The sequence below is a fragment of the Microcaecilia unicolor genome, chromosome 1, assembly GCF_901765095.1.
Source record: "Microcaecilia unicolor chromosome 1, aMicUni1.1, whole genome shotgun sequence".
Lineage (NCBI taxonomy): Eukaryota > Metazoa > Chordata > Amphibia > Gymnophiona > Siphonopidae > Microcaecilia > Microcaecilia unicolor.
The window spans coordinates 55,158,648-55,184,603 of NC_044031.1; the positions used below are offsets into that span (position 1 = coordinate 55,158,648).

General features: G+C 43.0%; 1 protein-coding gene across 1 annotated transcript in view; it reads right to left on the reverse strand.

Moving 5' to 3' along the window:
- The window catches only part of OBSCN (obscurin, cytoskeletal calmodulin and titin-interacting RhoGEF), a 472,877-nt gene that overhangs the window by 98,299 nt on the left and 348,622 nt on the right, over positions 1-25,956 (reverse strand). Inside the window, exons 72-75 of the mRNA XM_030197417.1 lie at positions 24,020-24,274; positions 18,718-18,847; positions 13,423-13,556; positions 526-638 (exon numbers count right to left, since the gene is read on the reverse strand). Coding sequence (XP_030053277.1) covers positions 526-638; positions 13,423-13,556; positions 18,718-18,847; positions 24,020-24,274 — 632 coding nt within the window. The remainder of the gene's footprint in view (positions 1-525; positions 639-13,422; positions 13,557-18,717; positions 18,848-24,019; positions 24,275-25,956) is intronic.

A 25,956-nucleotide genomic window follows, 5' to 3' on the forward strand; every position in this document is an offset into this window, starting at 1 on the left:
CAAATGTAGGCATTTTTGGTTGTCTTCAAATCTAAGTATTTATATATTGATACATATTTTTAAAATGTGTCCACATCAAGAGGTCAATATTTAGCAGCTGCATATGTGGTTAAAGTTAATCACAAACTATACCTGATAACTCTGACCGGTTAAGTGGGCACCTCTGAATATACTCAGATAAAGATAACCAGATAAGTTATCCAGTTTTCTTTGCACTTGCCGTGTGTGGCACTATAATTAAACCAGCGAAACCTGGTTTTTAAAAGTCTCAAGTGGGTCTGTTTTTTAGGATTTCCACAATTAAAGTGTATTAGTTACCTTTGCACGCGTTAGACCCAAGACCCATGCTAATTGTGCAAAACCTACTTGTGCCACTCAGGGACTACAGTTTGCCATTACCGGGTTAGAGCATGAGTTTGAAAACATGGTTGTGCTTGAATCGATCATCCAACCAATTGGCATTTTGGAAAAAATAGAATGTAAAATATCTGTTTGCTGCCTTTTATAGGCTGCTACAGTATTTACCTTATACCAGATAATAGTCGGTGGAGGGTTTCCTTCAATCACTGCATCAAACCTTGCAGTGTCTCCCTGCTGGACATGCACATCTTCTATAGTCACCTGCATATACGGAGGACCTATGAAAGAAGACAACTGTTTGGTCTGTGCAGAGTCATTCTAATTGGAATAATAATTGTTAATACATGGGGACACAACAGGTCTGTATAACAGAAAAAGCAACACATAGCAACCAGGGTCTTAGTAGCAACATTCTGGAAGAAGACTACTGTATGTTACCATCCATATCCTTTGAATCTGTTTGTAGTCCACCTTGTTTTAACCAGGGCAGTGGCTCTCAACTCAGTCCTTTGGGTTTGCCCCGCCTGTTGTTTTTTTTTAGGTTATTCTCACTGACTATGCATGAGATGTATCCACAAGCACTACCTCCACTATAGGCAAATCTATCTCAGTTATATTTGTAATGGGCATCCTGAAAACTCAACTGGCCAGGTGGTTGCTGAGAACTGGGTTGAGAACCAGTTGACTTAGGCTAGTGGTTTTCAACCCAGTCCTTGGGGCACACCCATCCAGCTGGGTTTTCAGGATTAGTACATAAGTATTACCATACTGGGAAAGACCAAAGGTCGATCGAGCCCAGCATCCTGTTTCCAACAGTGGCCAATCCAGGTCATAAATACCCGGCAAGATCCCAAAAATGTACAAAACATTTTATACTGCTTATCCCAGGAATAGTGGATTTTCCCCAAGTCCATTTAATAACGGTATATGGACTTTTCCTTTAGGAAGCCGTCCAAACCTTTTTTAAACTCCGCTAAGCTAACCGCCTTTACCACATTCTCTGGCAACGAATTCCAGAGTTTAATTACACGTTGAGCGAAGAAACAATTTCTCAGATTCGTTTTAAATTTACTACATTGTAGCTTCATCGCATGCCCCCTAGTCCTAGTATTTTTGGAAAGCGTGAACAGACGCTTCACATCTACCCGTTCAACTCCACTCATTATTTTATAGACCTCTATCATATCTCCTCTCAGCCGCCTTTTCTCCAAGCTGAAGAGCCCTTCTCTGCACCTTTTCTAATTCCACTAATGTAATGGAAGTGAATTTTAAAGATTGTTTTTCAGCTCTGTCTTGACTGACCAGTGCACTCAGAGTCTGTATTGTTGATTAGAAGTAATTCTGTTTAAAAATGATTGTTTAACTTTGATTGTGTGAAAATAAGTTGGAATGTGGAAGATAAGACACAGCTCTAATTAATTTGGTATGTGAAGAGGAGTATGGCGTTTGCTTTCCGGCTCCAGCCTGGCTACCTGGAGTTGGAGAGCATGTGACCACGTTCCCACAGTATGGCTTGTTTACCTAGACAGAGAAGCATTCTGTAATTTTCCTCAGCTCTGAACATGAGTTCTGAGCCTAATAAAAAAGGGGAGTTTCTTTCAATGAACTCGGGAGCTCATCTGTAACGTACGTACTGCGCTGTAACGGGCCTCCCCAGCTAATGATAAGAGCCTGGATGATGTAAGGACCAGTGAGATGATGTAAGGACCAGTGATGTTTGTATGTATAGTGTATTATTGCTTCTTTTCCTGGTCTAAGAACTCTTAGCATTGCTTAGATGTAGAGACCAGTGATGTAATGATTGTTTAGCTAATTATTGTGTGTATATAGCTAATCATTGTATATGTCTTAACCACTGTATATATATATATATATATCTTAATCAATGTAGAATTTAGCTCCTCTAATAAAGGTTTCATTTATCTAATACGAATCCAAAAGAATCCACAGTAATTGCTGAGTAGTCTGTGTCAGTGAAAATTCATAGCAGTACAAGGATATCCCTAATGAATATGCATAATTCCTCACTGTAACCACTCTAATTTTTTATAAAATTCTTTTATTCAAATATTTCTTTTGTTCAAATATATTTTCATTATATTTGCACAATCCTAAGTATTAAAAAATGATCTTAAATCCTTACTTTCATTCACACCCGCACACACTCCTAAAGCAGTGGCGTTCCTAGGGGGGCGGACACCCGGGGTGGCGCCCCGTCCCCCGGATGCAGTGCCCCCCCCCGATGCAGCGTGGATCCCCCCCCCGGCGAAAGACCCCCCCTGTGAAAGAGCCCCCCCGGGTGCATGCCGCTGGGGGGGGGGTGCCGCAGCACGCGCCTGCTGCGAGTTTACTACCTTTGCTCGTTCGCTGCAGCTCCCTCTGCCCCGGAACAGGAAGTAACCTGTTCCGGGACAGAGGGAGCTGCAGCGAACGAGAGAAGTTAGCGAACTCTCGCAGCAGGCGCGCGCTGCGGCACCCCCCAGCGGCGTGCACCCGGGGCGGACCGCCCCCACCGCCCCCCCCCCCTTGGTACGCCACTGTCCTAAAGCAAGCTATGTAGATTTGCAGCACAGTTTCTTCAGTGATTATATAACAAGCATGTATATTCCCCTCCAGAAATGGTTCACATAACATTTATTTCTTTATTTATACTTTTAAATTACAAACATTCAAGGATAGACCTTGTACAGAAATTCAGGTAGAAATCAAAACTTATTATTCCAAGAATTTCACATAGAATGACTTTTGCTGAATAATATAAAGAAAATGCAATAATTAAAGAAAATATACAATCAGGTATAATATATAACCTTTCTTAGGTCCCTATTGATGAAAGGGGGAAAAAGAGTTAGAGAAGTTAAATACAAGCAAATGTTTCAAATTATAGATACAGGCTACATTTTTCTCCAGATACTTTTTCATTTCACTTGTTTCAATTCTACAAACGATTTTAGCTGTTCCGGTGAAAAGAAGATATATTTAGTTTGACCTAACCTCACCACACACTTACAAGGGTAAGCAAGAAAAAAGGAAGCCCCGATATCTATAGTCTTTTGTTTTAATGCCAGAAACAATTTCCTTTTTTGTTGTGTAGCCTTTGTGATGTCAGGGTAAATCCATACTTTGGAACCATAGAATTGAGCGTTCATATTTCTAAAATAAAGTCTTAAGATAGCATTGTAGTCCTGCTCAAATACCAAAGATACAATCATTGTGACTCTGTTAGTTATAATATCTGAAGACTGTTCCAATAAATCAGAAATATTTTGTAGATTAAAGTTGTCTCTCTCAGGGCATTGCACTCCTTCTCTACTTTTAGGTATATAATATATTTTGTTTAGTGGGGGTACACCCTCCGAGGGAAAATGCAAAGTTTCTGTCAAGTATTTCTTAAAGGTATCTGTCAAAGATACCCCTGCTATTAGTGGGAAATTTAAGAGTCGGAGATTAAGACGCTGGTTAAAATTTTCAATTTGTTCTATTTTTTGTCTCATATTCGTGGAATCTTTCATAGACGCAATCTTAAAGGCATTCAGAGTATCAACTTCCTTCTGTATCGATTTCACTTGTGTTGTTATATCATTTTTAACAGAGTCTACTGTCTTTTTTAAATCCTCAAACTTAGCGTTTAAGATTAGTACATCACCTGAAGTCTTCTGGAGTGTAGTGGCGATCTGGTCTAACATCACCTTCAATGTTCGCAGCGTCACCTCCGCAGTCTGTGCCATAGGGGGAATACTCTCCCCGGCTCCCCGAGCCATTGCCTGCGCACCTGGGTCCTCACTGGAAACTCCTTTCGGCACGCCTTCCGGGTCGTCGGGGTTTCCCACCAGGGCCACTCTCGACATCGGGATGGGAGGGATGAGTGAAAGCGATGGTGGCGATAGTGAGACTTCCTCTCCCAGTAGGGTTTCCACTTCTCCGGACCGCCCCACAATGGGATCCTCTCCCCGAATCCTGGGAGCACTGGGGAAAAAACGCTCCAGCGATGTTTGAGCCAAAGAAGGAGTTGAGGTAGGTGGAGGCACTATCCTCAAAACTCCCTTACATTTAGAATGGGCATTTCGACGAAGAAAAGAACAATTCAGCTCAATTCTCACAGAGCGTTTTCACCAACCACCCGGTGTGGCAGCCATCTTAATTTCCCTCCCCCCTGGTTCACATAACATAAGTACATAAGTACAAAAGCACTGCCACGCTGAGAAAAGACCAAAGGTCTATCGAGCCCAGCACTCTGTCTCCGACAGCGGCCAATCCAGGCCCCAAGAACCTAGCAAAAACCCCAAATTTAATAACGATCAATGGACTTTTCCTTCATAAATCTGTCCAGACCCCCATTAAACTCAGCAAGGCCAGCTGCCATCACTACCTTCTCCGGCAATGAGTTCCAGAGTCTACCCACGCGCTAAGTAAAGAAAAACTTTCTCTGATTTGTTTTAAACCTACCACATTCTAATTTCATCTTGTGTCCCCTAGTTCTATTATTGTTAGAAAGCGTAAACAAACGCTTCATATCTATAAACTTGGATCTAAATCCACTCTAACAGTGTCCACCATCCGCTGTTCCTTCCTTCAATAGATATTATTTCTTTCCACCTCTTGCATGCTTGATCTTTTCACTGTACCACAATGTCCAAAGCTTGTAATAAAACACAATTCCTTCGGATTTCTACTATGTGTCTTATTTGTTCCTGCATTCGATCTTCCCTAAATACTCCACTCTCACGAGTTTTCTCTCCTTTAGTCTCCGTGTTGTCCTCCCATCGGAAGTATGGGTTTAAATCGTTGTCACACCCTACACAAATTGTGTTTCACAGTTTTGCGTCTTCAGGGGTTATGACTACAACACAACAATCAAGTAAGGATTTTAGAAATTTTCTAACTATATCACTTTCTACAATTTTTCATACTTATAATTGCCATTTTACCTTATACCCGTTTTACAAATTCTTAATCGCTTGGTCAGACCCTGGAGGGAACCCCCATTGGGAATAGGAGAAAATGGTGTTATGGCACTCAACGCCGCTGTGCCTCTACATTTCCTGTATTCTAATTTTAAGCACTGGAGGAAACACGTAATGACAGCAAGCCTGCCCATTCGACTTCTTTGTTTAACCCCCACGGGCCACCGTAAGCCATTCAAAAATCAACCTTTGTTCCAATCTCATCATTTTACGTAAAGTATTACCATTCTGATTACTGGTAAATTCTGCCAAGACCACAAATTTTAAATCTTGCATGGAATGATTTTCTTTCACCCAATATTCAACTAAAGGTGTTTCAATGTTTTTGCAACTTTTTGTTGCTCAAATGCTGAGCCATTCGATGCTTTATTTTTTTAACAGTCTGGCCAATATATATAAGGTTGCAGAGGCAATGAATATGCATGAGAAAGATTTGCATGCACTGCTTTCTTGGTATATACATTTAATCTAATAGTAACATAGCAGATGATGGCAGATAAAGACCTGTACAGTCCATCCAGTCTGCCCAACAGGATAGACTCAGCATATGCATATTCATTGTGGTTATCTTGAAAACCTGACTGGCTAGGTGTGCCCTGAGGATCTGATTGAGAAGCAATGACATAAGCAACTGTCTAGAGTACCAAAGTTTCACAGAACTAAATATCCAGGCCAAAGAGCAACCTGCTTCTGCTTGAGGGTTATATGTACATGTTGTGCATCAAAGGGGCACTACTGTGACAATTTGACCTTTCACTGTCCTTCTTGTGGCTCTCTAGTCTTTGAGATCTCAGACCCTTTCCTCCTCCTCCTGCCTTCTGGGATCTGCTTTCTGGTATTGCCTATGGGTGCTAAAAACTTAAATTCGGCCCTGTTGAGTATCACTGATCCACAGCCTGCCAGTCAAGACAGGCTGGCACAAATCCATTGTTTCACCCCACCATTAATCTTTATGAGCTTTGTGGTTTTGTTTTCCATCTTGAAAACAAAGAAGGTTTAATATGCTTTCAAAGTAAATAAGGCTAAAACAAATGTAGGTCTTGGTCTACTATGCCCTGCGGATTGGAGGTGTATTTTAGCACCTTGGGATAGTACAGTACTGTCCACCATACTGACACACAATAATGGAATCATCCAAAATCACAATGCCAGAGGGTGGCCTTCCTGTGCAGTTGCATGTTCTACTACTAGGAGATGTCCACCACTCAGCTGTTCCTTAGATGCCTGACAAACCTGTACCCTATATCTATGGTGCTCAAACTGGTCTTCACATCCCCTACTAGCCAGTCAGGATTTTAGCATATCCCTGAAGATTATGCATATGGTAGGTTTGCTTACACTGGACACATTTTTAAATTAAGGGTAAGGGTCATGCATTTGATATACTTTTAGCCTTTCAGTGGTACAACCAAAGCAGTTTAAATATTATATACAGGCACATTCTGTATCTCTACTGGGCTCACAATCGTAAGTTTTGTACCTAAGGCAACGGAGAGTTAACTGACTTGTCCAGGGTCCCAAGGAGCTGCAATGGGACCTGAACCCACTCCTATCTTCCTATACCATATAATAAGATAATATACTGGTATTTGGAATCCACTCTGATGAGAGCATTTGGCTACCAGGCATCATACTTGTGGACTGGACTTCCACTACATATTAAAAGCAACAGGCTGGTAAGCCTCACTTTGATGGTTGGAAAACTAATGGAGGGTTCTCTGAAGGAAAGAATAGTAAATTACCTGGAATGAACAGGTTATAAGATCCGAGGCAAAATGGCTTTACCAAGGGAAAATCATGCCAAACAAATCTGATTTATTTGGGTGACCAGAGAATTGGATTGAGGACATGCGCTAGATGTAGTCTACCAGGATTTTAGCAAAGCCTTTGACACGGTTCCTCATAGAAGGCTCATCAATAAACTTAGCAGACTGAAGTTAGTTCCTAAAGTCCTGAACTGGGTTTGAAATTGGTTGACTGATAGATGATAGTGAATGGTGGTAAATGGAATTTGCTCAGAGGAAAGAAATGCGAGTTTGATCTTGTTTCTCTCTTGTTTATCAGGTTGCACTGGTTACCTATTCAGGCAAGGATTTCTTTTAAAGTACTTTGGTTTTAAAACTTTTATTTGGTGTCTGTCCCGAGGGTCTATCGCAAATGTTTAAGATGTTAAACATTAGTTCTACCTCTTGTTCATGTAACCATTTAGCCTTAGTGTTTCTATTTTTTAAGCTTGTTATATTTAAAACAGTCTTCCTGCCCTGATATGTCTTTTGAAGGATTATTTTACATATACATAGTAACATAGTAGATGACGGCAGAAAAAGACCTGCACGGTCCATCTAGTCTGCCCAACAATTTAAACTCACATGTGCTACTTTATGTGTATACCTGACCTTGATTTGTTTCTGCCATTTTCAGGGCACAGACCATAGAAGTCTGCCCAGAACAAGGCCCACCTCCCAACCACCAGCCCCGCCTCCCCCCACCGGCTCTGCCACCCAATCTCGGCTAAGCTTCTGAGGATCCATTGCTCATTTTACCTTTAGGAAGGCTCTAAAGACTTTTTTTTTTTAATGTTATTGCTGATATTGTCTACTTGAGATTGCTGGTTTCTTGGGAGTAATCTGTTCACTGTTAATTCCTGATGACTGCTATCAGTATATTTCTTTTTTTTTTTTTTACCTCACCTTGAATCTCATATGAGAGAGTTTGCAGGTTATAAATCCCTCAACGATCCCCCATAACAGTAGAGGAGTGCCTCAGGGATCGATACTGGGGCTGATTCTGTTCAATATATTTGTAAGTGACATTGCTGATGAGTTAGCAGGAAAAGTGTGTTTTTTTTTGCAGATGACACAAAGATTCCCAACAGAGTGGATACACTGGAGGGAACAGAAAACATGAGAAGAGATCTGTAAATGTTAGAAGAATGGTCTAGTGTTTGGCAGTTAAAATGTAATGCGAAGAAGTGGAGAGTGATGCAGTTGGGGGGGGGTACAAATCCAAAAGGAGCTGAGTTTATCTTGTTAGGCAGACTGGATGGACCGTACAGGTCTTTATCTGCCATCATTTACTACGTTACTATGTGCTAGGGGGTGAGAAACTGATATGCACAGATCGGGAGGGGGACCTTAGCATGATAGTGTCTGATGATCTCAAGGCTGTGAAACAAAGTGACAAAGCAGTGACAATAGCTAGAAGGATGCTGGGCTGTAGAGAGAGGAATCACGGGCAGAAAAAGGGAGGTGTTAATGCCCTTGTACAAGTTGTTGGGGAGGCCCTACTTGGAATATTGTGTTCAGTTCTGGAGGTTGCTAAGGACATAAGAAGACTCAAAGTGGTCCACAGTAAGACGATGAAAATGATATCAGGATTGCACCAAGAGACATATGAGAAGAGATTTGAAGACCTGAATATGTATACCTTAAAGGAAAGAAGGTATAGAGGATATGATGCAGATGGTTAAATACTTGAATGGTATTAATCTGCAAAAAAATCTTTTCCAGAGATGAAGAAGCGGTAAAACTAGAGGACATAAATTGAGATTGCAGTGTGGTAGACTTAGGAAATACTTTTTCATGGAGAAGGTGGAAGATACCTGGAATGTCCTCCCAGTGGAGGTGGTGGAGACAAAAACAGTGACAGAATTCAAAAATGTGTAGGATAGACACAAAGGATCCCTAAACAGAAAGAGGACAGTATCAAAACAAAACTTAACACATCAACAATTATGTTCATTTAAGATATGCAGGAGTTGGGCTTAGATGGTAGCTCCAGCAGTGAGGAAGCGAAGCTAATGTCAGACGGACTTCTATGGTCTGTGTCCCGTATATGGCAAGACAAATCAGGATAGGCTGGAGTGGGCTTCAGTGGCATGTTCAGTAATTGGAAAGTGAGAACAATACCAGATGGACTTCTACGGTCTGTGTCCCATATATGGCAAGGCAGATCAGGTTGGGCTGGAGTGGGTTTCGATGTCAACTCCAGTAGTTGGGAAGTAGGGCCAGTGCAGGGCAGACTTTTTTATGGTCTGAATCCTGAAAATGGCAAGGATGGACCAGGATCAAGTATGCGGGTCCTGTATATCTCAATTGGGTGGGGGGTATCCTAAAGTGGAACTTAGCAAATAAAGGGGGTCTTTTACTAAGCCGCTGTAGCATTGTTAACTTGCAGTAGAAATCAGTTGGTGCTAAATGCTGAGATGCTCATTATATTTCTATGGGCGTCTCGGCTTTTACTGCCCGCTGATTTGTACCGCAAGCTAAAAGCGCTATCTGGGCTTAGTAAAAGACCCCAAAATGTTGTAATAATACAACTGGATTGTTGGTTCAGTAATGATTTGATAGTGAATGTGAGTGTTGGGCAGACTGAATGGACCATGCAGGTCTTTACATGCCGTTATTTACTATGCTAAAATGTTATATGCTGATTGGTCAATATTCAGCCAATGGTGGCCAGCATTTTTTAAAACTGTTGATGGTGGCCAGCTAAATTAGGCCTGGATATTCAATACCCAGGCTATGTTTGGACGCCAGCATTGAATATCTGTGTGTGAGTGGACATATGTTGGCCACTGGATATTATGCAGGCCCCAGCTGATATTCACATTTACAGGGGTCCTGGCTGAATATCAGCAGGAACCCACCTAAGGGGATATCAGGTCCTACCCCTCCCCACATGACCCAATCCCCCCTAACCAAAGATAACACTCTCCCACATCCCAGTAGCGCCCCCCCCCCCCCAAGCCTACCTTACTATCTCTAGTAGTCCAGTGGTTACGGTGGGCAGGAGCGAACCTCAGTCACTCCTATCAGCTTCAATGGTATAATGGCTGCTCTAATCTCTAGCAGTACAACACCTTTATGTACTCCTCCAACAGGACCTTCCCCTTCCCAGGGGGTCTACTGGGACGTGGAGCGGCATCTTTCATTGGGAGGATTGGGTCATGTGGGGGATGCTTCACTGGCTTGGAAGGGGGTTGGGCGTCAGGATTGGGTCATGTGTGAGGGGTGCTTGATTGGTTCAGGAGGATGAGGTCATGTTGGGGGGAGGCTTTAATGCCTGGGGGTTCCAGGGTGCTGTTGGGGGGGGGGGTCAGAAGGGAAGGGAGAATGACAAAGGGATGAAGGTATAGGCTGGTACACAGAAGCTATGTGGGTACCAGCCAATATTCAGCATCAGCACCCACATATCTAAGTAGGCATACTTAGGACTGCTTGTTGTGTGGTCCTGTCTGCCTGCTTAACTATGTAAGCACTGGCTCTGAATATTGATGGCACTCACATAACTGCTGGATCCTCCATGACTTCACCCCTGTAACGTCTCTCTCCTGCCTGGTTTCAAGATGGCTGGTTAGTGCTAATATTCAGTGACATTGCCTTGTTAAAACCACTGAATACTGGTGGCTGGCCTGCTGAGTGTAATTTAAGCAAGCAGGAGCCTCAAATGCCACTTAAATTGCTTTGACTATTGGGCCCTGAGTATTTATAAAAAAACTCAAGACCTGGCTGTTTCAGAATGTGTCTGGTATTTAAATTGTTTGCCTTATGTTTAGTCTATGTAATGTTTGTGAGTTTGTTTTGTGTGTGTGTGTGTGTGTGTGTGTGTGTGTGTGTGTGAGGGGGGGGGGGGGTTGTTATTTGAATTTATGGTTCTTCCCAACTGCAGTTTGGTTAGTATACCATGGTGCTCATTTTCAAAGCACATAGATTTAAAAAGTTACATAGTAAATTATGTAACTTTGTAAGTCTATGTGCTTTGAAAATGAGACTCCATAGTTTTGTGTTTAGTTATTTTATCATGTTGTATAATGGCTTTATTGTGTTTTGAGAAAATTAAAAAGCCATGGGATAGAAGGCAATGTCCTGTTGTAGATTAGGAACTGGTTAATGGATAGAAAACAGAGGGTAGGATTAAATGGCCATTTTTCTCAATGGAGGAGGGTGAATAGTGGGGTGTCGCAGTGATCTGTACTGCAACTGGTGCTATTTAACATATTTATACATTATCTGGAAATTGGAATGACAAATGAGGTGATTAAATGTGCAGATGACACAAAGCTGACTGTGGACTGTGAAAAATTTCATGAAGATCTTAGGAAATTGGAAGACTGGGAATCACTCCATAGCAGGGGCGTATCTGAACCGCGGCGGTAGGGGGGGCCAGGGCCAGAGTGAGGGGGCACATTATAGCCCCCCCCCCGCCGCCGCCATTGCCGATCCCCCTCCCCCCAGCCGCTGCCATTGCCAACCCTCCCCCTCCGTTGCTCGCCTACCTTCGCTGGCGGGGGACCCCAACCCCCGCCAGCCGAGGTCCGCGTCCTCCTGCCGCTGCCTTTAAAGAATTCCGTCAGCTGGCGGGGGACCCCAACCCCCACCAGCCAAGCCGAGGTTCTTTCATTTTTCCACTGAAGCTGGCGCCGACGAAAGTTTCTTTTGAGTCTGACGTCGCTGCACGTTGTACGTGCAGGACGTCAGACTCAGAAACAGCTTCATTCTGTTTCTGAGTCTGACGTCCTGCATGTACAACGTGCAGCGACGTCAGACTCAAAAGAAACTTTCGTCGGCGCCAGCTTCAGTGGAAAAATGAAAGAACCTCGGCTTGGCTGGCGGGGGTTGGGGGTCCCCCGCCAGCTGACGGAATTCTTTAAAGGCAGCCGGCAGCGGCAGGAGGACGCGGACCTCGGCTGGCGGGGGTTGGGGTCCCCCGCCAGCGAAGGTAGGCGAGCAACGGAGGGGGAGGGTTGGCAGCGGTAGGGGGGTCCAGGGCGAAATCTGCGGGGGCCCAGGCCCCTGAGGCCCCACGCAGATACGCCCCTGCTCCATAGTGAGACCTCACCTTGAGTACTGCATGCAATTTTTGTCACCATATCTCAAAAAAGATATAGCAGACTTAGAAACGGTTCAACAAAGACAACCAAAATGATAATAGGGATGGAACTCCTCTCATATAAGGAATGGCTAAAGAGGTTAGGGCTCTTCAACTTGGAAAAGAAATGGCTGAGGCAGGATATGATAGAGGTCTACAAAATCCTGAGTGGTGTAGAATAGGTAAAAGTGAATCACTTGTTTACTGTTTCAAAAAATAGAAAGACTAAGGGACACTCAAGGAAGTTACATTGTAATACCTTTAAAACAAATAGGAGGAAATATTGTTTTACTAACAAATAGTTCAGGTCTAGAACTTGTTGACAGGATGTGATAGTTGCAGTTAGCGTATCTGGGTTTAAAAAAGGTTTGGACAAGTTCCTGGAGGAAAAGTCCATACTCTACTGTTGGCTTAAGCCACTGTTTGCCCTGGGATTGGTAGCATGAATCTGGCTACTACTTGGGATTCTGTAAGGTATTTATGACCTGAATTGGCCACTGTTGGAAGCAGGATACTAGGCTAGATGGACCATTGGTCTGACCCAGTATGGCTATTCTTATATTCGTATTAATTTTTGTTTTGTATACTGCTCTGTTTCTTATGGTGAAGGGCAGTTCATCAAATTAGTAAACTGAATTATACTAAATATATCTCATGAAACCTGATAGAAAAGAGAGGGCAAGGACTGGTTGGAACATCACTACCCAAGGTTAATGAGCCTACACTTATTATTTCTGCCAGGAATCAATTACACATAGAAAAGCAACTATATAATTCAAAGAAGGCTATCAAGCAAGTCATTCATTCATATTTTAGTAGATCCTGCCTGCAGTATCTAAGTTAAGTGCTGCAAGTTAACAACCATCACCATGGAGATCATTAAGAAAGCATTTTTGTCTTTATAGAGTTTAGGGCAAACATGAAAGCACTTTTGGGAATCTCATAACCAGTTCATTTTTTCTAGCGAAAAAGGTGCCGGTACTCAAATGCTAGGGTACCCTTCAGGGGTGGTGGGGTGATCACTGAGGGACCCACCCTACAATAGCCAGAATCTATGACAAGGTAGAATTGCTGTATGGAACCTGAGCTCTTTCGTTAAAACTTGGGTACCATGGGTCAATTTTAGCAGACAATGGAAAAGGTGCCGGTACTCAGTACCCCCAAGTACCCCCTCAAAAAAAAGCCCTGCTCATAACTATATATGATGGTACATGCAATAATTTCTTACGTGACGTCTTGTCGTCCTGTAGATAAACACATGTTTTTTCTGTGGTTTCAATATAGACTTCACTGTGGACATCCCAGACGTCCCCTGTACCTTCTCTTCTACGATACCAGTCATCTCCCTCTTCTGCTGATGTTCTTTCCACATAAAACAGGAAGCAAAAATAGACAAAATATTCTAAACAGACAGCAAGAACTGGAAAATATGACAAGATACCTAAAATGGCACTGCAGCGTTGTCACATTAAATGATTAGTGATGTTGAAATGCATTTTCTGGGGCGGATAATGCTAAAACACAGAACTTCAAACTAAAACGAAGAAAATAAATTTTAAATTATAGATGTTGGTTTTCTGTGATTTGGGGCTTTACGTCTATCTTCTTCCGTTGCCACTGAGAAGTTTAAGCTCCTTAGTGGCTCCCTAGTAGATGTTTGAACATGTTAAAGGGTATCCAAGTACACAGTGCCAAGAAGAAAGCCCTGAAACTAGAGCTAAAACCATGATAAAAGTTATTTTCTCAGTTTCAAAACTGTTTGTATGACAGAGCAGATGGGGCATTTTTCCTAATGATTACAATTTGAAAATGGTAGACCAATCTGGGTATTTTTAGTACTGATTTTGGACCATGATTTCTGAGCTGCTTTTGTGATCCAACTCAATCAACTTAAAATAATGAAGGCAAGATAAATATTCAGTGAAGGTCTTGATAGAGAAATATTTACTGGGTACCCACTGAAGGCCTGAAAGCGCCTTTTCAAAGGGAAACACACAGTGGAGTTTCCCTTTGAACATGGCGCCATCGATATGGAACTTCTGTGCCTGCAAACACTGTAACATCTCTGCAGCAGTCACAAGTTCTGCACTGTAAATGAAATTTCCACACACTGCCTGCCAGCTCTGCCCTACCTCATCTCTGACCCTTTTTAGTGTGGGTAAAAGTTGCTACGCAGTTAAATAGAACAAGTACTTTTACCTACAGTGGGGGGGGGGGGGGAGAATTTTCAGCTTCCACAAAAGAATAATTTTACAGCACTAAACACGTTTTGAAAGCGCAACACCCCTTCGCGGAAAACTACATTGGCTTCCAATCAAAGAATGCATCGCCTTCAAAATCTGCACTATGGTTCACAAGATCATTCATGGTGAAGCACTGGGATGTATGACAAACCTAATCGACCTACCAACCAAAAACACATCTGTATCAGCACGACAATACCTAAACCTTAACTAACCAAGCTGCAAAAGACTAAAATACAAATCAACCTATGCATCCAGTTTTTCCTACATCAGTACACAGCTATGGAATGCACTACCAAAAACCGTGAAAATCACCTATGACCACCTCCAATTCAGAAAAAATCTAAAAACCCATCTGTTCCAAAAGGCTTACCCCCGCCGACCCAACTTAAGTGCCTGAAATCAGCGACACTACACCACCACAGTTTGTATTGATCACCAAACAATCTCATCTATTCTTTCTATTCTCTATACGGCCCCACCACATGTTCCTTCATGTGGTCCCTACCCTTCCTACCCCAACTTAACCATTATCTGTATTTGCTTTACTCCGGAGTCTATTAACACCTCTCCGGTATCATGTAAGCCACATTGAGCCTGCAAATAGGTGGGAAAATGTGGGGTACAAATGTAACAAATAGATAAATACATAATAATATTCTGTCTTCTTTCTCCCTCTCTCCAAAGTCATTCTCTGGATTATGACATCACTCGTATGAACCCCATCTGCTCTTCTCCTTGACAGAGTTTATTGCTTGAAAACTGAGGGGGTCTTTTACTAAGACACGTGGAGGGGCATAATGGAACAGAAACGCCTATCTCCATGGGCGTTAATCTCCGAGAACGGGTCCGTGAAGGGGCGGACCGAACCGTATTATCGATAAAAAATAGACGCCCATGTTTTATTCGCCAATGTGTGAGCTGGGCGTTTTTGCTTTTCAGCGATAATGGAAAGGGAAAGTGCCCAGCTCAAAAACGAATAAATCCAAGGCATTTGTTCGTGGGAGGGGCCAGGATTCGTAGTGCACTGGTCCCCCTCACATGCCAGGACACCAACCGGGCACCCTAGGGGGCACTTTTACAAAAACAAATAAACAGGTAAAAGAGCTCCCAGGTGCATAGCACCCTTCCATTGTGTGTTGAGCCCCCCAAATCCCCCTCAAAACCCACTGCCCACAAGTCTACACCATTACTATAGCCCTAAGGGGTGAAGAGGGGCACCTACATGTGGGTACAGTGGGTTTGGGGGGGTTGGACGACTAATAAGCATTAAGCAGCACAATTGTAACAGGTAGGGGGGACGGGCCTGGGTCCACCTGCCTGACGTCCACTGCACCCCCTAACAACTGCTCCAGGGACCTGCATACTGCTGCCTGGGAGGAGGGTATGACATTTGAGGGTGAAAATAAAAAGTTGTGAAACATCATTTTTTTGTGGTGGGAGGGGGTTAGTGACCACTGGGGGAGTCAGGGGAGGTCATCCCCGATTCCCTCTGGGGGTAATCTGGTCATTTAGGGCACTTTTTGGGGCCTTATTCGTGAAAAAACAGGGTCCAGGAAAAGTGCCCTAAATTCTAGCTACAAACGCATCCATTATCGGCGAAGGGCGCCCATCTCTGTTCGGGTGATAACCACGCCCCAGTTCCACCTTTGACACGCCTTCGACACGCCCCCGTCCACTTTGTCCGCATCCGCGACGGAGTGCAGTTGAAAGCGTCCCAAATTCGGCTTTTGATTATACCGCGTTATTCGTTTTTGTGAGATAAACGCCCATCTCCCGATTTAGGTCGGAACTTGGGCGTTTTTCTCGTTCGATTATAAGCTGGATAGGCACCTACGCAAGCCCAACACATGCCAATGTAGAACTACTACCCGGCTACCGCGTGGCCTGGGCGGTAATTTTGTTTTGTACACGTGTTCAGTAGGCACACCGGAAATTTTCCAGCATGCGGCACTAAGCGGGCGGTAATCACCATTGTACGCACGCTGATGATTACCGCCCGCTTAACGTGTGAGACCTTATCACTAAGTCAATAGGTGGCAGTAAGGTCTCGGGCCCAAAATAGATGCTGCCAATTTTTATTTTGCTGCATGTCCATTTTAAGCCCCCCGCCCCCCCAAGATCTTTTTTGCAGGTGCACTGAAAAATGAACCTGTGCGCGTCCAGTACATATGTCTACACCAGCGCAGGCCACTTTTCGGCACACCTTAGTAAAAGGACCCTTTACACTGCTAGCACATGTTGTTGGCCATGGGGTCCAATGCATAAAAATGGGTACTGCGACAAATAATGTGTTAATGGCATTAGCATGTGATAACTGTTAGTAAAGTATATTCTGAGATCATGAAAATGGATTTTACACTTTTTTCTGTGGGAAATTTTTTTTGAAGGGGGCGTTCATTATTTTTTATCTTCAAGACCTCCATCACGCCTGCCATATGATCCTAATACTAGTATTTGATACTATTTATCCTAGGGTTGTGATAAATATGTCCTTCATCTCTCAGCTTGTTACTTCCCAATAATTCCTGCTTTGTTTGAATTAGAATAGCTTCCAGCTCATTTGTCATGGATGGAGTGAGGGAAAAGAGTTTAAAAATCAAACAATTCTTATTCACAGTCTCTGGGCTTTTCCACCTGCGGCTCTTTCTCCCTTATAGTTTATTAAGTCAATAGGATGGAGGGAGAGAAAAGGGAAACAAAGTAGAGGAAGGAGCAAACATAGAGGTAAAGAACAAAATGATTACTGTAAGCTCGGAACCTGACTCAGATGGAGACTGCTGTGGCAGATAAAGTCCCCCAGGCTGGCACAAGGCAGGAGTCAGGGCAAGAACAAAGGCAGGACTGGGCAAGGCTAGACTAGACAGGACAGGGCTAAACAAAGCAAGGCAGGACTAGACAAGTCTGGGCAAGGCAAAGCTAGGCAAGTCAAGACAGACATGATGGGAACTGGATACAAGCAAGGCAAGTTAAGCAAAGCAACAGGGCTAGAACTGAATCCAGACAGAAACAAGGCAAGAAAAGGAAACAAGGCTAGAACTGGGTTCAGACAAGGCAAGGCAAGGCAAGATCTGGATCCGGCCATGGCAAACAGCTACACAAGACAAGGCAAGGCTAGAACTAGACAAGACAAGGCAAACTTGGCAAGACAGACGAGACTAGGATTAGCCACAGAAGACAAAGCAAGGCAAGAAGGAAAGCAAGGTCTAGGCAATATAGTACTAGTCAGTGCAGGAACAAGAATCCAAGGCAAAGCAATATTGGCTGACTCCAAGGCAAGGCAATGTCTGGAGACAGGACAGGGCAACAGGGCAGGAGCTGGAGCTTGGAAGGAACTTGGAGACTAGGCAGGGCTGGAGCTTAGCAGGAACTCAGAGACAAAATCTCAGAAACAAGGCAGAGCTGGAGCTTGGCAGGAATTCAGAGACAAGGCAGGGCTGGGGCAGGGCAGGAACTCCTCAAGGCAAGGTTGGAGCAGGGCAGGAACTTGGCAAGGCAAGGCTGGAGCAGGAACAAGGCAGAACCACAAGGAAACCTTGCTAAGCAAGACCCCCAACAGGAGCCATTGTGAAGGCACTGAAGAAGGGCCTGGGCCTTCCTTAAATGCACCCAGGCCCGTGTCGTCACTCCTGGTGCACCTCACGAACTTCCTGCCATTGGGTCTTGCGTGCAAGTGCCTAGGAAAGCTGCCGCCCCCCATAGAAGCAGACTCTCAGCAGCAGGCTGCCAGCACAAAGAGGGCCAGACAGGAGCAAGGGACCAATCCTGACACCCCTACTGTGTTGGAAGGTAAGTCGGCCATGAGCCAGGGCGGGAACCATGACACAGGACTTCCTGTGTCCTCCAGTGGTGAAGAGAGGAGAATGCTCCCACTTCAGGAGAACTGACCAAGTGGTGCTTCTCTAAATCTAATCAGCGTGTGTTGCTTGCAACTCTTATGCAAGAGAGTCAGAGAGTGTTTCCTTTGAACCTATGCTAGACTACTCAGAAAAACAGGGAGTTTTTCCTTCTAGATCAGGGGTTGGCAATCATGGTCCTTGAGGGTCACAATCCAGTCAGTTTTCAATATTTCCACAATGAATATGCATAAGATGTACTGCTTCCATTGTATGTAAATAGATCTCATGCATATTCACTGTGGAAGTCTTGAAATCCAGACTGGATTGTGGTCTCGAAGACTGTGGTTGCCCACCCCTGTTCTAGATAAAAACATAATTTTTTTAAATGGAATTTTATTTTCATGAACTTCAATATACCTACTCTTATTTGTTTTTGATTACCTAATAGGAATATCATATTCTGGAACACCAGTCTTGGCATCGATTTTCTCCTTTTGGAAGGTGGACGGATCAAAATCTACTTCAGTCCATCTCATTCCCACTACTTTCCCAGGGCTTTCTGCCTTTTCATCTGTAAAAAGGAAACAAGACTTCTTAGATCAGAAACATATGCAAAAAATAATTAAACAGGTGCAGAGTCAGTGCAAGGCTGGAGGGTAGCCTAGGCAGACCTTCAGCCTTATACTTCCCCTCAATTAACTTTCAGGTTCCTAGTCTGTAGCCCTCTCCTACAAGATTTTGATAATTAAATTTACCAATCATAATCATCACATACACATCCTATAAAAACACAGGTTAAAGTATCTGCCGATGGTTCTTTGAGTTTGTCTGGATGGCAAGATCTGTTGTTTTGCTTGACTGCAGCTGCTTTTGCTGCCCTCCCCCCCCCCCCCCCCCCTCCCAGAAGCTGTTGACTTAGGTTATTGTCTAGCAGTGGGAGCAACCCTGAGTGAGTGAAGCATCTGTCAAATTGAATGTGTGGTTCCCTGATTCTCTTCCCCCAATACATGCTCTTTTTCATGTTTTCTAGAGGCTTCTTCCAGATGTCTGTGGAACTGCTATTCTGCTTTCTTCTAGCACTGAGGGGGTCTTTTACAAAGGTGCGCTAGCATTCAGAATGGCTCCTGGCTGGTGAAATTGCCCATTCGGGGCTAACTAGTCATTTTTAGCAGCACTTAACTGACTAGAGCTGCTGAAAATAACCAGTTAGTGCTGAACTCAAAACTGGCTATTTTGGGGGGGGGGGGGGGGGGGGCATTCCAGAGGCAGAATAAACATTTGTACAGTTAAGTACTGATATTCAGAGCTTAACCAGCGAAGTTTACCACATAAACAGGATGCATAAAAGTCAGTTCTATATTTGAGGCCCGTTTTCAAAGGCGCATTAGGCACTCAACACGTGCAGAATGTGCCAAAATGAGAGTACCGCCAGGCTACCACGCCCCCTGGTGGTAATTTCAGATTTGGTGCGCACTTATATTGCCTGGAAGATTTATTTATTTCCTCCCATGTTTGTTGTTTCTGATGGTAATCAGCACTTGGGGTGCGCTGGGTGGCGTTAAGGGCTTATGCCGGTTTTGAGCACGTACTGGCTTCTGTTTTACCGCAGGCCCTTTCCCCATCCCATTAAAAAAAGCCCTTCTTTGCAGACAATGTAAAAACTGGCCCGGTGCGCACCCAATACATGTGCCTGCAGTACCGCAGGCCACTTTTTTTTACCATGGCTTAGTAAAAGGACCTCTTTATGCAGAGGATTTGCAATCTTATGGCTAGGTTTCCTAAAAGGCACTACCGCATTACTGCACTCTAATGTCATTAATATGCACTATTAGTAAATAAGTCCAGCTGATTAAAACGGCACCTGTGGTAAGCAACATTAGTATACGGTAATGCGGTAGCATCTTTTAGTAAATCTAGCTCTAAGTTTGTGCATGAGGCAATGGAGGGTTAAGTGACTTTCCTGAAGTCACAAGAACTGTCAATGAGATATCATATCTGTCAACCTCGATCTCTCCTTTCTTCTCTTCTAGAGGTATATATTTAAGTCCTTCAGTCTCATGGCTTTTGGTGTAGACTCTGTACCAATTCCTCCAGCCTTTCTAATCCTTTCATAAACGTGATCTTGTTCCCTTTAATAACAACCAAAGAGAATTAGGTATGATGAAAAGAATATGGCCACCACTACTGCTCAGGCCATAGTGCTGTGGGGCAGAGGATACAAGTACAGATCCCTCTGTCTGTCAAAGCTGGCTGAACCTGTGCATGCCATGGAAATGATGCACTGAAGCATGGAGGGGAAACAGCTGCTGCTATTGTGGTGCAGTACTGAGGGAGCACCTTGCAGGAGGTACCCCTTCAATTCTCTGCCCAGCCAGGGGGGTTCTAGTGCTGTCATGTTTGCGAGCTGGAAGGGAGCAGCAGAATTCAAATTCAAAATTCTGACACTTGTATTTAAGGGATTGAAACCACTAACTCCCACATATCTTGCCGATCTCCTCATCCCATATTTTCATTCATGTACACTGTTTTCTTCACAGACCTCGTTATTTGCTCTTTCCCCTCCTTCCCATTTCTGACTTGATGTCTTCAGGTTCTATGCTGTTTGTTACGGAGGGCCTCAACTGTGAAACTCTCTTCCCTCTGACTCTTTTGGAATGGCCTTCCCAACAATTTAAGATTTTGCTTAAAATCTGGCAGTTTTTGATTTTTGTTCCTCACTTCTTTCCGTGATGTGCACTAGACTGTTTTCCGGATAGGTGCTTTGATGTACTTGTATATTTACATTTCGATTTAAAACATCTGGCTGTTTCTATTAGCATATGGTTGAATTTCTTTTTTATGCAGGTGAGCTGCAACATTTTTCCCTCCCCTCCATCAACCTTTTTAATATTCCTTTTTAGTGTTTTATTTGCATACATATACGGAGGCATATTTTCAAAGCACTTAGACTTACAAAGTTACATAGGAACCTATGGAACTTTGTAAGTCTATGGGCTTCTTTTACAAAGCTGCGCTAGCGATTCCCACATGGCGAATGAGAGGAAGCCCACAGAAATTGAGTAGGCTTTCTCTCATTTGCTGCACCAATCATCGATAGCGCAACTTTGTAAAAGAAGCCCTAAGTGCTTTGAAAATGAGCCCCATAGTAATACAGTAGATGGTGACAGATAAAGACCTGCACGATCCATCCAGTCTACCCATAATATGCATACTGAGGACTCCATTTACGAAGCTACCAATTAGCATGTGCTGAATGTGAATAAGCCCATTCAATTCCCATGGATGTCTTCACAAACAGCTGTTGGTGGAGGTGTACATTGTACTTATACATTGTACTTATGAAGGCCTGAACCAAGCAGTTTCAGTGCTGCTAAGTATCTAATATCTAAGAATTAATGTACAGACGATGAGAAGTGGAAATTTCTCTTTTTTTCTGTAAATTACAATGATATTAAGCAGGCCAGGTACCCCCACCTCTTTCCCCCACCTTCCTCTGACCAAGCAAGTGAAAGACAATGAGCTCCTGCCATTTGTTGTCCATTTGCTGTTTACATGAGTGTGTTTATTTGCCTTTGAGAGACTTTTAGGATGCAGATCAAAGGAAGTTCCAGGTGAAGGGGGCAGGGCTGACAGAGGAGAGAAAGAGAAATCCTGTAGTCAGGACAGGATAAGAAAATATTATTGCAGGTAACACCTTATTTCCTTCTCTGCCTAGAACAATTCAAATACTATCTCCCTGATCCCTGGAGTCAATAGCAATAGTTCTGTTGACAAGAGAAACCTAACACCTCTATAGAAACTGGAAGCAGTAGTTAACTTTTGTCTCCTCTTTTAGAATAGGGGAAATACTAATTAAAGGTTTGAGAAATGTATGTATAGATGAATAGAAGAGGTCCAAAACATTTGGACAACAGACCAAATGCATCTTCAAAAGGAAATATAAACAGATGCTGTGTATTTTATTGATACTAGAGATCCTGACTGACTGTAAGGTGCTAACTAAGGGGGTGTGACAACCCCTCCCCCTTGTGCTCCCTTTTTGTGTTGTAAGGGAAAAGAAACCCTATATAATATTTCTCTGCCAGATAGGAGGTTGGGCAGTGTACATCTCTTTTGGCTCCCAAGCCAGGGAGTTTGAAAGAATGTCCTGCTCCCACTTTCCATTGCAATTTCCATTTCTATATATGTTCTCATTTCTGTCATATTCTAGACTATTTCTATGACTATTTCTTATTATTTATCCTAAATCTTTGGATAAATAATAAACTTGTGTTTTTCCCCCAACGGAAGCTTCTCTTGGTTTTTTTCTCTTTTTGTTTTTATTTGTTGTAGTGCAAATGGTCCATAATCCAGCTGTCCGGTTTCTAAAAAGATAACAGTTGAGAGGATTTGTTTGCGTAGTACTGCTGGCCTGATTGGACTCCGCTGGTGGCAGGAACAGGCGCAAACACAGCGCATTCTAATAGGTTACGCCACTTTGTAAAAGGAAAACTTACTGTTGAGTTGTCCTTGGTATTTACAGGGCACAGACTGTAGAAGTCTGCTCAGCATTGGCTTAATTTTCAACTACTGGAGTTGATGTCCAGCCCAACCAGATCTATCTAGCCATAATCAGGACACAGACCACAGAAATCTGCCTGGCACTAGTTTTGTTTCCCAACTACTGGATTTGCCAGGTAAGCACAGCTAAGATGTTTTGATTTAATTCTCTTTACATTCAAGAATCCTTTGTGCTTATCCCATGCATTCTTGAATTCCATTTTCGTCTTCACCACCTCCTGTGGGAGGGCATTGCAGGCATCCATCACCCTCCCTGTGATAAAATACTTCCTAACATTACTGTCAACCCACCTTAACCTCAATTCATGTCCTCTAGTTCTTCCGCTTATCCATCTCTGGAAAAGGTTTGTTTGCATATGGATACATTTCAAATATTTAAATATCTGTATCTAATATGGGAGTCATACATTATTACCCTGGCTCCTAGAACCCGAAGTTCCATCCTGAATCGCTTGAGCCTAGACCCAGTAAAGCTAGCTAAGGGACTTGGTTAATGAAAGATGATTCCAATTTCACTACTGTAGGAATGGGAGATGCCTGGAACTGGGAGGGGGGGTGGGGAAGCAGAATAGGTGGGTTGGGAGGGGAGAGACGTATAGGAATACATAAAATGTGATGATCACTGTTCATGTATTCTTGCATGTTGTTCTTTTAATGGTTGCATCGTTGTTATGGCCTTGTGTGCTATTTATTGTATTGTCATCAATAAAAACGTTGAAACGTAAATATCTGTATCATATCACCCCCATCACTCCTTTCTTCTGGGGTATACATATTCAGGCCCTCAAGTCTCTTCAGGTGCATCTTTAGTTTCTTCTTTCTCCTTTTTTTATCATGTTTTATACCCCTTTTTACCTTTTCACTTGATAAACTGTACTTTTCCTTTTCCTTCTCTTTAAATAATATTATTGTTATTTTGCAAATCATCCAGCAGTATCTATGCGCAATTGGTGGCCTATTTAAAGCATCATAAATAAATAACATAGGAAAAGAAAAGATCAAAATTCTGAAGCCTGATACATCAACATGTTCTGAATATATACAACAGGAATGTGCAGCATTGAGGCTTATTTATTGTATCGTAAATCATAAATAAGGGAACAACTTAATTATGTTGTAACCCAGCACAACAACTTTGCCTTCAGTCATTTATCCATGACGTAAGAATCTAGTCCTGACTTACCATGGCCTTCTGAAGTTGGAGTTTGAGTATCAGCATCACGAAATTTCCCAACAGGATAAGTTGTGTCTAAATACTCAGAAGAGGTGGGCTCAGGAGTATCCAGACCTTCAAATGCTTCTCTCTTGCTTTGGGGAAGAGGCATGCTAACTGCTGTAGTATCCACGAGTTTCTTCAGGGCCATCCTGATCTCCTGATTTGCACGTTGCAGTGAGGCCCGGATGGAATCATCCAGCTCCAACTGTGTGAAGGAATCTTCTGCAAACAAGAAGCATAGGTTTTCTCTATGGATAGAAGTTAAAAATCACCAGCTGCATAAATAGAAGTTCTTTTGCCCTGCTACTCGCAGAGCGGTGGAATCTGTTACAAATGTGGCAGCCTTTTCCGCTTTTGCTACTTGGGAGAATATCTGTTTATGATGATCATCTTACCCAAATGGTTGTACACAATGCAGATGCTACCTCCATGTTGTACTCCAGGAGACATCTTCCTGATCAATAAAGCTTTGAGGACATTTCTATGACAGGATAAGATATCTAGACCTCCCTTGGAGTTTATGATGTACACATGGGATAAAGGAGGGCTGGTACTTCCAGATCTTAAGCTTTATTAAATAGCCTTTCACATACTTCGTATTAAGAGCTGTATTATGGATACCATTAAATAATACACCACTGGCATTTCAGTGGGCAGTTTTATTCCTACCAGAAACATGGTATGTCCTTCATGCTAAAGTTATACGTCTACCTTCATATGCAGTTATGTATTCTTTGGTATCTCCCCTTCACAGAATAAATCTGCACTGCTACCTATAAGAGGTAACATGGAGTGCTTAGAATACGGGAGAACAGAGGGCTAAATCTATTAGCAGATGTAAGTGGTGAAGGTGAGAGCATCAGGACATTTCAGGATCTCTGGCACAGTTTGGGATGCCAGCTAGAGATTTCTTTGCAGGTAATTCTATAAGAAGCCATGTAGATATAGGTGCAATATAATGTGTGTAAATGCCAGTAGTCTAGTCACATACATTCACGTGTGAGCTCATACACAGATAAATAACAATAATCTGGCTGCATGCTATTCTGTAAGAACATAAGAATAACCACACAGGGTCAGACCAACGGTCCATCTAGCCCAGTATTCTACTTCCAACAGTGGCAGATTAGGTCACAAGTACTTGAAAGAATCCCAAATAGTAGCAAGATTCATGCTACTGATCCCAGGGATAAGAACGTTTGCATTCTTGAATTCCATTTTCGTCTTCACCACCTCCTGTGGGAGGGCATTGCAGGCATCCACCACCCTCTCTGTGATAAAATGCTTCCTAACATTACTGTCAACCTACCTGTAACCTCAATTCGTGTCCACTTGTATCTTCGATAGCACATACTTTGCAGGTGGGCATGCAGATGGGTAGAACCTGGGTACGGTGCACAGTTAAGTGCATAGCTTATAGAATATTATAAATTATGCACATATCTACCCAAGTGTGAACATTTACACTAGATCGATGGCTGGTATTAAGTGGTTGGGCTTAAAAATGTAAGTACATATTCCAAATTTTGCTAGTATTCTACAAAGGAAATGTTGGTGCCTACTTTCCTTTACAGAATAGGCTCAAAACAGGTGCCTAAATGTGCATCTGAATTGCCCTTTATGTCGTAGCACTGAATAAAGACAACTTGACAGTGACTATAAAAGATAAGCTAGTGGAACATTTTCTTTTAGAGGCAGACACTAAGGCCTCTGTCCTCCTGCAGCTAAAGCCACAGTGTGACTTTTCATTATTAGCTCTTAAATGGAAGGCTGACCTTAATATTGATCTTGCTCCTACGTTCTTCAAAGTCAATGTGAAGGCCATTCTATCCCTGTCTTAAACTGTGATAATTCAGGAGATCCAATAAAAGATCCTGATGTGCCTTAATATCTCTCAGCATCAA